Genomic DNA, 14541 nt, shown 5'->3' on the forward strand with positions numbered 1-14541 from the left:
CCAGCTTATTTCTCCCGTGACCTCAGTTTACCCATCTGTGGGGTTGGACTGGATGAATGCACATCAGATTGTGTTTTAGCCAAGCCAGCAGTAAGAACTATCTTTTATATCATGACTTGGTATGTAGACACACATCTAGAGACAACTGGAACATAAATTTCACAGAACAGTGTAGGCATATGCTACTCGCTGAAATTTTCCATTTTCAAAGAATGCTAATGAGACCTTCCAGAATGATTCCGTGCTGTGCTCAAGGGTTGAGATTTGCAATTGGACAGATGTCAGCCTAGTTGTCTCCAAGTGGGTCTGAGATCCCATACTATCCCCGCCCCTTTTAACCCCTTCAAAACACCGCTGGCCTGGCCAGGAAGCCCGGACACCTCACCTCACCAGAGGCTGCCGACCCTGCCCCGCCCAGAGGCAGGGCAGCAGCAGCCCTGGACAGACTGCGTCTGGGGCAGGGATTGTCAAGGCCATGCTCCACCCTGGGCGTGAACTTGAAGGGGAGAGGTGGAAGGGCAGGCACTGTGCAAGCCCAGCTGCTGTGGTGGACAGGACAGGTGTGTGCTGGACCCAGTCCTGTTACACACCCCCTGCACAATGATAGCTTGTGGGGTGGGCATCCCCACACGGGGCAGAGACTGAGGTGCCAAGGGGGCTTTGACTTTCTATGTCTGAATGCTTTCTCAAGACTTTGGGGATTTCCCTGGCCAGTCTGGGAGCTAGAGCCCTCCCTGAGGCATCCCTTTAACAGCTCATCATTCTGTGATCCCACCAGTGTCACAGGACTCAGAGGACACCTCAGGACCCTGTAAGGACCCCGTGGTCTGCCCTGGGGCCACCCCTCCCAGCCAGGGTCCGGTCAAGGTGGGGAGGGGTTTGTCCGACTTCAGTCAGCTCCGCAGTGATTCATTCACAGACATATTTCCTGAGCACCTACTATGTGCCAGGGATGTTGAGGAGCTACAGCAGTTTCACAAGACAGTTTAGCGGGGGAGAGACTAACTAAGCAAACACGTTTATAAACGTAGCAGTCACTCATGGTGCTTTGATAAATAATAAAACGTGTAGGGGATTAAAACTTCCGGGAGAGTTTCCTCTACCTAGCCTAGTCCTGGAGGGCCTCCATGAGGAGGTGACATTGGGGCAGGTGCCTGAGGAAGTGAGGAAGCCAGACAGGAAAGTACTAGAAGGCAGAGTGCCAGGGGAGGGGGCAGCATGTACAAAGGTCCTGTGGGGGCTGCGCCTGGGTGTCATGGATTGGTGAGGAGGCTGCCGGGGCTGGCCGTGTGTGAGGGAGGGCTCGAGGCTGAGGGGGACAGCTGTAGGCCCGAGTGCTGGGTGGGATGGGCAGCTTTCAGGATTGCAGGTATCCTAGAACTCAGCCTTCGTGCCCCCTCTGCCCCTGGCTGCTCCATCGGGGCAGATGTGAGAAGAATGCAGGAATCAGCCTGTCAGGTGCTTGGGTTCTGGGGGGACTGGCCGCCTCCCAGTGCCAGCCACCCTGTCACCCACACCCGCCTCTGCAGACATCAATGAGTGCACGTCGCTGTCGGAGCCCTGTCGCCCAGGCTTCAGCTGCATCAACACGGTGGGCTCCTATACGTGTCAGAGGAACCCACTGGTCTGCGCGCGTGGCTACCGCGCCAGCGAGGATGGGACCAAGTGTGTGGGTAAGGCCAGCGCTCCCCGCCCGCCCCAGCCTCGGCCTTCCAGGTTCCCCGCCTGTGGGAGGTGCGTGCAGAGGGAGTGCCCGGCTTTAGGGTGCCCTGCTCCCCACCCCCGTAGACGTGAACGAGTGTGAGACGGGTGTGCACCGCTGTGGCGAGGGCCAGCTGTGCCACAACCTCCCCGGCTCCTACCGCTGTGACTGCAAAACTGGCTTCCAGCGGGACGCCTTCGGCCGGACCTGCATCGGTAGGAGGGGCTGGTGGCCAGGACCCCCTTGGGAGCACCAGACAGGGCCTGCCCCCACTGTGCCCCTTAACCTCCCCACCCCAGCACACCCACTGCCTGAGTGGTGCCCACCGGCCCAGAGCCCCTCCCCCAGGCCAGCCTGCAAGCGGCTCTCTCTGCCCTGGCCTTAGCTCCTTCTCTTGGTCTCTGCCACCTTCTTTCCTTGCCTCTTGCTGTGTTTGTTGGTCCCTCTGTCCTGTCTCTTCCTCTCCACTGCCCATGCTCCCTTTCCCATCGGGGTTTCCTGTCTTTTCTTCTGGGTCCCTCTCTTCTCCCAGCCCCCTCTTCAGCCCTGGGGGCACCTGGGGTGGAGGGAGCTGTCTTCTGGGCCATCTCTGCCCTCCCTATGGGCCGCCCACCCTGTGCCCATGCCCGTCCACCCGCAGACGTGAACGAGTGCTGGGCCTCGCCGGGCCGCCTGTGCCAGCACACGTGTGAGAACACGCTCGGCTCCTACCGCTGTTCCTGCGCCTCCGGCTTCCTGCTGGCTGCCGACGGCAAGCACTGTGAAGGTACGCGGATGCTGGCCTGTGACCCTGGCCTCTGACCCCAGGCAGCCTGGCTTGGACACAGGCAGACAGTGCCTGGCGGGTGGGATGTCTCTCCTTATAGTGGGTTCTGGTCCTGGTCATGACTGCAGTGAGCGGGATTGCAGGCAGGGAGTGGAAGAGACCCATGACACAGGGTCCGTGGCAACCAAGTCACTGGAAGGGGGTTGTGGCCACACAGCCTCCGTGAGTGGGCACCGTCAAGCGTGTGAGTCCGGGGTGGCCCGATCTTCCTGGATTCCCAGAAGCCAGAAATCTTGATATTTATGTAAAATCTCCTGGCCGCAGCCCATGGGCTGACATCTGTGGCCCATGTACTCACCTGTGTGGATGCGCCCATGGCTGACGCAGGGTCTGTCACGCTGTTCCCACACGTGTTCACAGTGAGGTTGGTTCAAGGTGGAGTGAGGCCATGAGGTGCTCATGAGGGACAAGGGGCTGAGCCGGCGGGATGCAGGGTCTCCGGCCCCACGTGCCCGGCACTGTCTTTCCCTGCCCGTCCCCAGCCTGGAGGTGTTTCCCACTTCCCTGCCAGTGAGGCGAGTCTGCTGAGACCCAGGGGAGTCGTGCGCCCCTTCCCAACCACCTGGCCTGGCAGGAAAGCTGGCTCGCCATGGATCAGGACCAGTCGGGGGGTAGGGGAGCATGACCAGGCCTGGCCACATCAGACATTTGGATGGGCCCCCAAACAGACGTTGTCCTGTTCACTCTTTCACTCACATGTGGAGTTTTCCACGCTGGGAGCACCCTCTCCTGCTGGTGTGTGTGGGTGGCTGTGAGGCGGGCCTCTGCCTCTCGGACAACACTGTGAGTTCATTCACTTTTCGGGGCTTACATGGCAGGATGGTAGGGACTTGGAGATGCATCCAGCCTGGGCTCTGGCCACCCAGAAGCTAGAGCCCAGCAGAGCAGATCAGCTATTCATTCTCTTGGTCATTCATTCATTTGCATGTGCATTATGTCGTCTTTTGTGAATGAATATTGTGAGGTCCTGAGGAGTTACACATGGGTCAGACAGTGGTCCACAAGGCCTTGCGTGATATGACTTCACCTCCTTCCACGCTCCCCTCTCACTTTGTTCCAACTTCACAGGCCTCCTCCCTGTCCCTTGAATGCACTAAGGACACTCCCACCTCAGGGCCTTTGCACATGCTGTGCCTTCTACCTGCAATGCCCTGCCCCCAGATGCCCACATGGCTCCTTCCCTCTTAGTCATTTCTTCCCTGATCATTTTATTTAAAACTACAACCCACCCAGATGCAGTCCCTGTCCCCTTTCTCTGCTTTATTTTTCTCTGTTCCACTTCCCACCTTTTGGCATCCTAATTATTTTACTTGTTTTTATGGTTCCTTCCGCTCCCCACCTCTCACACCTCCCTCAACACACGCATGCATGTTAGCTTCAGGAGATGGAGATTTTGTCCATCTTGTTCATGGATCTGTCCCCAGGTCTGGCACAGGCCTGGTGCATCCTTTTTCATCCACTCATACACTTATTCATCCACTTGTGTGCTCATCCATCCACTCCTGCACTCATTCATTCACTCATGTGCATCCACTCGTGCACTTGTTCATACACTCCCACGCTCAATCATCCACTCCTGCGTATCCACTTGCGGCTCATTCATCTGCTCCTGCGCTCGTTCATCTCACCCTCTTTCCCAGCGCTTGTGTCCCTTGCCCCCACCCTCATGCAGTGTCAGTCCCTCTGGGACCAGGACAGGCAGATGAGGCCCTAGTCCCGAAGGAGGCCCTTGTTAGCACCTGTGTGACAACACTGACAGTCTTCTGTGCCAGTTGCTGTGGACCCTCCAGAGGGCCACGTCTAGCTCCCCATTGGGGATTGGAGCCAACCTGTGGCTGCTTTCTCTGGGCAGCAGGCCCCAGCCTGGCGCCTGCCTTGGCTGTGTGCCCAGGCATGCTCCTGCCCTTTTCTGGGCCTCCCATTCCCCATTGGCCCCAAGGGGAGGTTGTAGCTAATGATACCTCAAGGCAAGGCTCCTAGTGAGCTGGGGCTCAGACCTTATCTCTGGGCTTGGAGGACCCTGCCATGACTGCTGCTGGTGTCCCTGCAGATGTGAACGAGTGTGAGGCCAAGCGCTGCAGCCAGGAGTGTGCCAACATCTACGGCTCCTACCAGTGCTACTGCCGCCAGGGCTACCAGCTGGCTGAGGACGGGCACACCTGCACAGGTACCTCTCCTCTGCCCAGGGACCCCCTTCCAGAGGCACCCATTCCCTGTGTGCCAGGCTCCCAGAGAGTCGCTCCCTGGCCGGGGACACACACAGTCTTTAGCATCAGATCTGAGTTGGAGTCCAGCCCTGGAAATTCCTCGCTGTGTGACTTTGGGCAAATCACGTTCCCACTCTGACCTGAGGCTCCTCCTCTGTAAAATGGGGATAATGGTCCTGACCTCAGCGGGATGAAGGATTAGGTTAAACATCATGTGGGACAATGCCTGAGCGCTCAACTAGCACCTGACTGGCCCTCGGCTGATGGCAGTAATTATGCACCAGCCCCAAGGAGCGAGGACTGTAATGGGAGTCCTGTTTTGCTGTGTGGCCTTGGGTAAATCTTCCACTCTCTGAGTCCTCTTGTCCTCATTGTAAAGTGGGCCCCCAAGCTCGATGGCTGTGACAGGGATGGGCTGTCAGTGGCTGGGCCCTGTGAGTGGACAGGTTCACCAGTGGCCATACCTTTCTCTGGCAGACATCGACGAGTGCGCTCAGGGCGCTGGTATCCTCTGCATCTTCCGCTGTCTCAACGTGCCAGGGAGCTACCAGTGTGCATGCCCGGAGCAGGGCTATACCATGATGGCCAACGGGAGGTCTTGCAAGGGTGAGCAGGGGCCCCTACCTGCCCGGGGCTTGGGCAGATTCCAGGCAGACACAGAAAAACACACACGGCTTCTGTGCACTTGGAACTCCAACACCAAAAGCATAAGCCTGGTGTCCACATTAACTGAGGTCTGTCCCTGGGATGAGGAAGGTGACAGTCTTCCTGCTGCTCAGTTCAGCTGAGAATCTTCCAGGCTTGAGCTCAGCTCTGGGAGCAGGACAAGGATACTGTGGGTTGGTTCTAAGGAGGCAGGAGACCTGTCCAGTGAGGATGCTGGAGAAGAGCAACCTTGGGAGTCCAGTCATTGTCCCCAAGTCTCTTCGGTTCTACCCAGGGACAGAAGGAGCAGGCAGATCCATGGGCCAGAGGGTAGGTGGGATCCCCAGGGGTAAAGAAAGGGGTCACAGGGAGGCTTATCCCAGCCCAGTGCAGAAATATTCTCCTGGTCAGATCTGTGCAGAGCTGGAGAGGGCTGCACGGGGGGAAGAGCCCCCGATACTGGAGGTGTGCAAGCCGGAGCTGGGCAGTCACCTTGCAAATTTGCAATAGAAGGCACTATGCCCTTGGATGGGACCAGGTTCTGTAACATTTAGTGTTCTTTCTGAGCTGGAGAGTCATGATTCAGTTCAGTGCCATCTGCCCCAAATTCTGGGCCTGGAGAGCCAGCAGGGCAAGGTGGAGGGGCAGGACACAAGAATGGCACCTGAATCACCCCAGGGGACCACCCACTCAGCGCCCCGGAGCTGAGACCACCTGCTCTCCTCCTGGCTTCAGGGGCCACGTCCTCCCCAGATGGTGGAGCTGAGAGCCTGGAGTTCCCTGTGTTGCAACCTTCAGGGTATGACCAGCATATTAGTCCAGCCTTGAGCGTCATCTTGGTCCACAGAGGCAGGTCCTCGTGTTCCTGGGGGAGCAGGGCTTAGAGTTAGCACCCAAAAGGGTGTGGAGTTAGACCAGCATGGTGCCTGCTGGTGGTTGCTACCTGTAAATGGATCCTGAGATAGAGCTAGTAGATCTCACCCAGATGTGTGTGTTTTCTTTTTGATTAGCGTGGAATAGGATGCATGCTAGGGCAGGTGGAGAGGCACTGCATAGAGCAGATCACAGTGCATTGTGCCCATGATTCTTGTTCCAGTCCTTACGTGTGTACTTAGTCCCAGTGTGGAAGGATTCCTAAGTAATTGTAATAAATTAAGTCAAAAAGCCCTGAGCAAGACCATGTCAGTCACTGGGAGGCCTGCTGGGCTCACAGAAGCTCACTTGGATCTCCCTGGCTGCAAAGTCCTCTGCTTTTTAATCTAAAAGAAGAAGAAAAAAAAAAAGAATTAGTGTAGAATCCCTAAAATGTAAGGATTTTACCTGCAGTAAGCTCAGCTGGTCAGGAAATATGCAAATTCATGTGTGACAACAAGCCCCTGTTCTACCTGGTAGCAGAATACAAGCGTGGCCACTTCCAGGAAGGCTCCGTCAGACACTGCAGTGACACTTGCTCTTGGACCACTGCACGTTGAAAACCTGTCTGCGTTCAGGATAGTCTCTCCTTCCTACCCTGTGCCCCAGCCCACGCCAAGCACTAGGTCTTGAGGGATGCTCGGACATCTTTGTGTGGTGTGCTGGCCACCAGAGGGGGCTCCCTGGGGCCTGGCACATGCCTGCTGAGTGCTGCTTTGGGTACCTGACCCCTGGAGCTTCTCTCCTGCTCAGGCTTCCTCACCCCTCGCTCTCTGCAGCCTCTTTCTGGGGTGGCTGCCCCTCTGCCCCCTCACAGCCTACCCCAAGGTACAGGAGAACTGGCGAGGCACAGGCCCCTTTCTCCAGTCCCCATTGTGTCGCCAGCCCCCCACCTGCACATCTGATGCTCTTGCTTTCTCCTTCTGGAAGAGTCTTCTGTGTTGTTATGGGGTGGAGGAGGGCAAAGCAGGGGATGCGGGTCTGCCTGGTCTCGCTCGCTTCCCAGGTCACTTCACGTACCTGGCGTCGGCAGACACCAACCTGCACAGCTAGTAGGGTGTCCACCTTGCCCTCTCTGGTCCTGTTCTGATTCGGGCCAAACACTGAGGTCTCTCAGCTCAAATGGGAGGACAGGAGGCTGGCCATGGGGGAAAAGAATATGCTGGCTAATATCTGCATTAGCATCCTGCCCCTCCTCAATAGCAAAGAGAAGGACAGAAAAATGTGAAGGAATTCAGACACAGCCATCTCTCCTAGCAGATGTGCTCCATAGAGGCGGGGCTGTGTCTGCCTCATCTACCAGCACCTAGAGCAGTGCCCAGCACACAGCAGGGGCTCGCTGAACATTTGACCATGCGACTGAACGGAGGGACAGCTACTGCTAATCTTTGCATGTATTTCCTTCCAGTCTTGCTTTATGCAAATATATATTTACATATGCATATACATGCAGTGTGTATATATACCTAAAATATTAGTTAAGACCATGCTGAAAATAATCTTGAACCTACTTTTTTTTTTAGTGTCAGCCCCATAAGCATGCCACTCAATAAAGACCTGGTAGCTTTAGCAGTACTATCAGTCTTACCATTAACTTGTGGTGAGCATCTTCTCAGGTCCTCCAGAAGCCCCTGGAATCCTCTCTTCCGGGGGCTGCATTCTGTAGTGTTCCTCTTTCTGTATTTTTGCTTTGTCCCCGACTTCTGCACATCTGGTCGTGGCTGATGCCTGGCCATCTCTGATGAGGCTGAGATGACACCCCTGGACGTAGGGCCTTGTCGCCCTCCCACATTAGCCTGAGCTCTCCAGGAGAGGTGCAGGGTTGAGGGCCCCTACTCACCTGGAGCCTGGCAGCACCGATGGGTGGAACCCTGGGTTGTAGAGAAGTCCTGTAACAGCTTCCTGTGAGCTTGGTGAGGCCTGGCTGTAGGTGCTGGCCCATCATGGCCCTTCCCACTGCTCGGAGTACCTCCACAGGTACCAGCCAGGGCAGAAGCAGCAAGAAGCAAGCTCCCACCTCCTTCCTGGCCCACCCACAGCCAGCTCCAGGGTCATCAGAGCAGGCTGCCCACGGCATAGGCTGAGGAACAGGAGGTCCTCTCTTCATGTGGATTCAATTAGTGAATAGTCAGCAGGACAATGACCGTGCCCAGCTTGGGTCCCACCCTGCTATGGCCTCTTGCCATGTTTTCTCCCACTCGCCTTTGTGCCACCCTGGAAAATTAGGGTCGTGACCCATTTTACAGAGGGGAAAGTGGGGCCTGGAGAGTTGAGCAAATGTGAACTGACCCCCTGCAGGAGTGCCCAGTGGCCAACAGCCCAGAGAACGGGGTGAGCCAGCGGTTGAGCCCTGGGCCTGCCCTGCTGCAGCTGTGTGACCCCAGGCACATCTGTGGGTTCCAGGGATACTGGTACCTGCCTCGTGGGGTTGTTTTGAGTGCAGACAGCCTCGAGCATTCAGGGATGCCAGGCAGTAAACTCGGTGCAGGCTGGCTGTTATTATTACTACTGAGTTGTTAGGAGACAGCTTGGTATCATCAGGCAGACCTGGCTTGCTGTCTCACTGACCAGCGTGGCCTTGAGCAAGGCTGTGCCCCTCTGTGAGCCTCAGTCCCCTCTGCCCAAGGCTGGTGACATTCACCGTACAAGGCTGGTGTGAGGATTTAATGAGGAGAAATCCCTAAATGGCATCAGTGTGAAGGATTAGAGAACAAAAATGGAAGCCCTCAAGGGCTGCTCTGGAAAGATCCCTCCCCCCCAGCTCAGGGAATAGTCCCTGAGGCCTTCTGAGACTGTCCTCTCTAAGCTGAGCAGCTGATCTTTGAAGAAAGAGTCTCTAGGACACATTAACTTGATCTTTTGTCTTTCCTGTTACCTGTAGATTACATACATACACATACACACACACACACACACATATGCAGGTAACTATCCATACATCTGTCTGCCTCTGAGTGCTTGTGTGTTTCCATGTCCTGAATGGGCCCTCTGTGTGTGTGTGTTTCTATGCATTTGTGTGGCTGTGCTTGAGCATGTGCGTGCCTGGCCCATGTGCCTGTTGGAGCAGGCACATGCGTGTCTGTTCCTGTGAGTGTGTGCAGGAAGTACGAGTACATCTCTGCAGTGGGGGCGTTCGTAGCTGTGCGTTTCAGTGTCTGCACCATTGATGGGTCTTGCACTTCTGTCCAGAGGTGCATGCTGAGCACCTCCTCTGTGCAGGTACTGTGCTGGGTACCAGGGACCCCACAGAAGGAGAAAGAGAAATACTCCTGCCTTCCTAGAGTCCAGGTTGAGGAGGAGAGGGTGGAGATGGAACAGCCGTGCAAAACAGCCTAGGTGTGTTCCGGACCTGACAAGCAGTGTAAGGATGATAAGTGAGGTGGGATGGAGGGCAGCGGGGGACAGGGACCACTGAGGGTAGTCAGGGAGGCCATCCTGGAGGAGGTGACCCCAGATCTGAGATCTAAAAGATGAGAAGCCAGTCATGGGAAGATGTGGGGAAGTGTTCATCTGCGGCAACAGCATGTGCAAAGGCCCTGGCTGACATGGGGTAAGGGTCAGGCTGTTGTGGCAGCCCAGAGGTGTCCCGCAGGACTGTAGCCTGTGAGGAAAGGGGTGGGGCTCAGAGAGGCCCTGCACCGTAGGGCTTGGCATCCACGGGAGGGACTTAGGTTTTTATTCCGGGAGCATGAGAAGTTATCAGAGGACATGACATAATGTGATTTACATTTAAAAGCAAGGCCCCAGCTTCTGGGTGCAGAGGAGGCGAGATGTGGTGTATGGTGCAGGGTGGCATGTGAGCTGTATCCTCACAGTCAGGAGAGCTGCTCTGAGGCCCAGGCCTGCAGCGTGGGCTGGGGTGGCTCAGGCTGGGGACCCCTCCCATCACCCCTCCTCCCCTCCCCCAGACCTGGACGAGTGTGCACTGGGCACCCACAACTGCTCCGAGGCTGAGACCTGCCATAACATCCAGGGTAGCTTCCGTTGCCTGCGCTTCGAGTGTCCTCCAAACTATGTCCGAGTCTCCAAAACGTAAGTGCCAGCCCCCCCCCTCACCCAGCCACGGACCCGTGTTGCCCAGGGGAGAGGCCAAGTGACGGTGGCCCCTGCCTTGACCGCCTCCTGCTCTCCACAGCCCCTGACTGCTGGGTCTGTGCTCTTCTTGACCAAAAGCAAATAAATGCCCTGCAGAAAGCTCAGAGTATAGAGAACGAAGAGAAGACAACACCCAGAAAATCTCACGTCTCTGCCTCTCTCTCATGCAAAACAAAACATACTAGTTGTCCATTGTCTTGTAATGAATTATCCCAACATTTAGTACCTCAATACAACACACATTTATAATCTCATGCAGTTTTTGTGGGTCAGGAGCCTGGGAGCAGCTTAGCTAGGGGTTCTGGCTTAGGGTCTCCTGAGGCTGCATTCAGACTGTTGGCGGGGCTGCCTCATCTGACGGCTCGACTGGCTGCAGGACTTGCCACCCACTCACGTGGCTCTGGGCAGGGGCCTCAGCTCCTCCCCACCTGGGTCTCTCCATGGGGCTGCTTGTGACATGACATGCCCCAGCACGTGTTGTCAGGAGAGCAAGCAACAGTCCTCTAACCTAATTTGGTCTTGGAAGTGATAGATTGTCATGTCTACCACTGGCCACGTAGTCCAGCACTGCTGGAGGGACCTTAGGAGGGGACCACACAAGCTGTGGCTGCAAGTGGGTGGGACCCTGGGTGCACTGGGAGGAAGGGAGGCGTGGGTGAATGAGAGCTGCTGACAGACCCAACAGGCACTGTGCTGAGCGCTGCCTATCCTCCCAATAAAACCATGAGGCTGTTATTAACCCATCTCACAGATGAGAAAACTGAGGCCCAGACATGTAAGATGACATACCTAAGGCTGCCAGGCCACCAAGGGTAGAGCTGGCCCTTGGGCCCTGCCCGGGATGGGTGGGAGCGAGCCTGGTCTGCTGACCTAGCGCCTGTCCCCCATAGGAAATGTGAGCGCACCACGTGCCACGACTTCGTGGAGTGCCAGAACTCACCGGCGCGCATCACGCACTACCAGCTCAACTTCCAGACCGGCCTCCTGGTGCCGGCGCACATCTTCCGCATTGGCCCCGCACCAGCCTTCGCAGGCGACACCATCGCCCTGACCATTGTCAAGGGCAATGAGGAGGGCTACTTCGGCACACGCCGGCTCAACGCCTACACGGGCATCGTCTACCTGCAGCGGGCGGTGCTGGAGCCGCGGGACTTCGCCCTGGATGTGGAGATGAAGCTCTGGCGGCAGGGCTCTGTCACCACCTTCCTGGCCAAGATGCACATCTTCTTCACCACCTTTGCCCTGTGAGGCCCCCGCCTGCCCTGCAGGCCCGCCCTGCTCCCCGACAAGCGCACCTCCTTGTGTGGTTGCCCAGCACTGCATGGGCGGGGCTGGGCGATTATTGGGGTGGTTTTTACTATAACTTTGTAAATTAACTTAATTTTGCTGACTTGATTCCTCTTGGGTGTCTGGGCCTCTCCTATGCCCCACGGGAGGGAGCTTGGCAGCAGGAGGCGTGTTCTTACACAGGCACTGAGGTGAAGTTCGAGCGCAGGTCATAGTCACTGCAGGTGGCCTGTAGGTGAAGGACCAGAGGCTGGATGATGACCTGCAGACTGGAAACACAACGACACATTGGGGCTTCTAGTCTCAACTTGACCCCGTCCCCAGAGTTGACATTCCATTTCATGTTCCACTGTGACTAATTCTTTACTTTAAAAAAAAAATCATTTTTAAGTTTTTTGTTTAATTATAAAAGTAGTACATGTACACTGTAAAAAAAAAATTCAAATAGTACAAATGGGTTATAAAGTAAAAAAGTAAAACGCCTCTTGGTCCCCTTACTTTTGTACAGTGTTTGAATTTGGATGAGGGTGTGTGAATGTCACAGGGTTCCCCAGCCTGGCCAGTGTGTCGGATTGCTGATCAAGACCTTTCTAGGTGTCTCACTCAAATAATTAGCCCCCAAATCGGGAGCTCACCTTGGGAGCGAGGGATGTGCAGTGTAGTAGCTCCGCGATCCTGTGGTCCGCTTTTTCTACCTCTGCTCCTCTGCCCGTCTTCTCCCCTCTTCCCTCCTCCTCCTTCCCAAATGCAGACCTCAGCCTCTGGTTTGTCGCTTTGGATGTCATCCAGACTCCACTACTGGACCCTGCTGCTGGGGCCTGAGGACTCAGGTCAGCAGTGGACTGGCGCAGGCACCGGAAGGATGCGGGAGTTCGGCTTTTCCAGAATTCAGTGTAGGTTTCTGGCACCCCGAGGCTGGGGCAAAAGAAGAGGCTATGAGAACTAGGGAGACCAAGGCCCTGAGACAGGAAGGGACGTGTCCACAGGCCACAGCGAGCGTCAGAGCGGGTGTCGGACGCAGGTCTGAGGACCCACGCATGCATGTTTGCCTCTGCCCTGGGCGTCCTCTGAGCCAGTGCATTTCTTCCTGCAAGCAGTCTGTCACTCTCCGGTCTTGAATTAAATGTGGTGGGTGGCAGCGAGCATTTAAAAATGAAGTAGGAGAGAGAAGACTGTGTGAGGGCTTCACACCTGGTGCAGAGAAGACTTGTGTCACCCAGCACCAGTGCGTGTGTCTGGTGTGTGCACGTGCACGTGGGCACGGCCACTCTGGCTTGTGATATAAAGTATGTTTCTTCCTGTGAGTGGCAGTCAAAGTAGAGAAGCAGGCCAGGGTGTCCTGGCCTTCTGCAGAGTGTGACCCTGTGCAGAGGTGGCGGCGACGTCGGCTCCAGCAACCGCACCTTCTGGGAGCACGGGCCCTGGGATGGCCGGTGTTCTTGTTCTTCAGGACAAGCTCCCAAACTACATTTTGATGTAAGATTTCCCAATTTTAAGAGGTGGTGGTTAAAACTTTTGCAAAACAGATGTGAACCCACTGAAGCCCATTGCCGCGAGCCTACGGTGGGGCCCACTGTCTCCCGGCCTTTGTCCCCTCCCTGCTCCTCACTGGCCCTGTCCCCAAAGGTGTACAGCAGAAGCCAGGACTTCCTCGTCACTGTCACTGTCCCAACTGTCCCTGTTCCTTCTCTTTCCCTGATTTTCAGAGAACCCAGAGCTGGCCACTTTGTTGTACATGGTCATCTACCAGGCAGGGACCAGCAGGCCGTGAATGGGTGGGTTAGAGACACTGGTGGGGATGGCACGTGCTGCCAGAAGCTGTCCTGCTCCTGCATGGTCCCGATTCTTCCCTCCGCTCCTGGGCTACTCCCTGCGTGTCCCTGACCTGGGCTTCCCTTGCATCACCTGTGAATGGGGACACCAGCCGTGCTTCTGGCGCACAGCTGCCGAGCTGGTAAAAGGAGCAGCATGTATAAATCATCCGGCTTGGTGCCCTGCACACCTGTAGACTCTTGGAGAACAATTTTCTTCTGACCTTACAGTGTCTACGGTTCAGAGGTTCTAGAATTCCATGCTTGCAAGTTTGGCAAACTGCAGATTAAGGAAACGGTCCCTACAAGAGCACCCTCACTTCAGATGCCACCACACACAAACTCAGGGATCCCCCATCCTCACATCCAGCCAGCTGGCTACAAATCTGGGGACCTCTGATCAGGTTTGTTAATTCACTTCAATGACTCAGGAAAGCACTGTCTGTACAATTACAATTTTATTATAATGAAATCACCTGAGGACTCTGAGGCATAGGGCAGAATCCAGGAGGCTCCAAACACAGAGCTGCTGTGTCCTCTGGTACACATGCCACCCTCAGTACGGATAAGTGACAGGATGCCAGCGTGGCCGACCTTTAGTCCCTGGTCTCTCCCAGAGGTTGGAACTAATAGGGCTTATCCCAAATCCTCCAGGAAACAAAAGACACTGCTGTCAGGTAGGACATTCTGGGGGCAAGAGCTCACTTTGCAGGCCACCCCCTGGCCTCTGGTTTTCCTACAGCACAATGGTCATATTTGTTTGAACATCTGCATTTAGTATGATTTGTTTCCTCCCTTGATCCTCTGCTATTTGTACCTTATGATAAAGTTATGCAGAACTATTTAGCATCGACATTAGCTGATGATGAGCTAAATCCAGTTCTTTTGCAGACTGGTCGTTTTGCATGGGTATCACATCCTGAAGGCTGTAACTCAGTTTTCTAATACCCTTGGCCATCAGCGTCAGAGGCACAACCTCACCAACAATGCCAGTGTGATGCCACACTGCAGTATGGTAGATGTAACCTGAAAAAAAGACTAGAGTCCCACGTGGTC

The 14541-nt window shown here is 55.5% G+C and overlaps 1 protein-coding gene across 2 annotated transcripts in view; it reads left to right on the forward strand.

Annotated features, from left to right (window-relative positions):
- Positions 1-12126, forward strand: part of FBLN2 (fibulin 2) — an 83321-nt gene extending 71195 nt beyond the window's left edge. For both annotated transcript variants that reach the window (XM_063113965.1, XM_063113966.1), the window contains 7 exons: positions 1530-1673; positions 1789-1917; positions 2343-2468; positions 4579-4695; positions 5213-5341; positions 10201-10324; positions 11278-12126. In XM_063113965.1, coding sequence (XP_062970035.1) covers positions 1530-1673; positions 1789-1917; positions 2343-2468; positions 4579-4695; positions 5213-5341; positions 10201-10324; positions 11278-11635 — 1127 coding nt within the window. In that variant the 3' untranslated portion in view covers positions 11636-12126. The remainder of the gene's footprint in view (positions 1-1529; positions 1674-1788; positions 1918-2342; positions 2469-4578; positions 4696-5212; positions 5342-10200; positions 10325-11277) is intronic.
- The last annotated feature ends 2415 nt before the right edge of the window (positions 12127-14541 follow it).

This window comes from Cynocephalus volans, chromosome 11, assembly GCF_027409185.1.
Source record: "Cynocephalus volans isolate mCynVol1 chromosome 11, mCynVol1.pri, whole genome shotgun sequence".
Taxonomy (NCBI): Eukaryota; Metazoa; Chordata; class Mammalia; order Dermoptera; family Cynocephalidae; genus Cynocephalus; species Cynocephalus volans.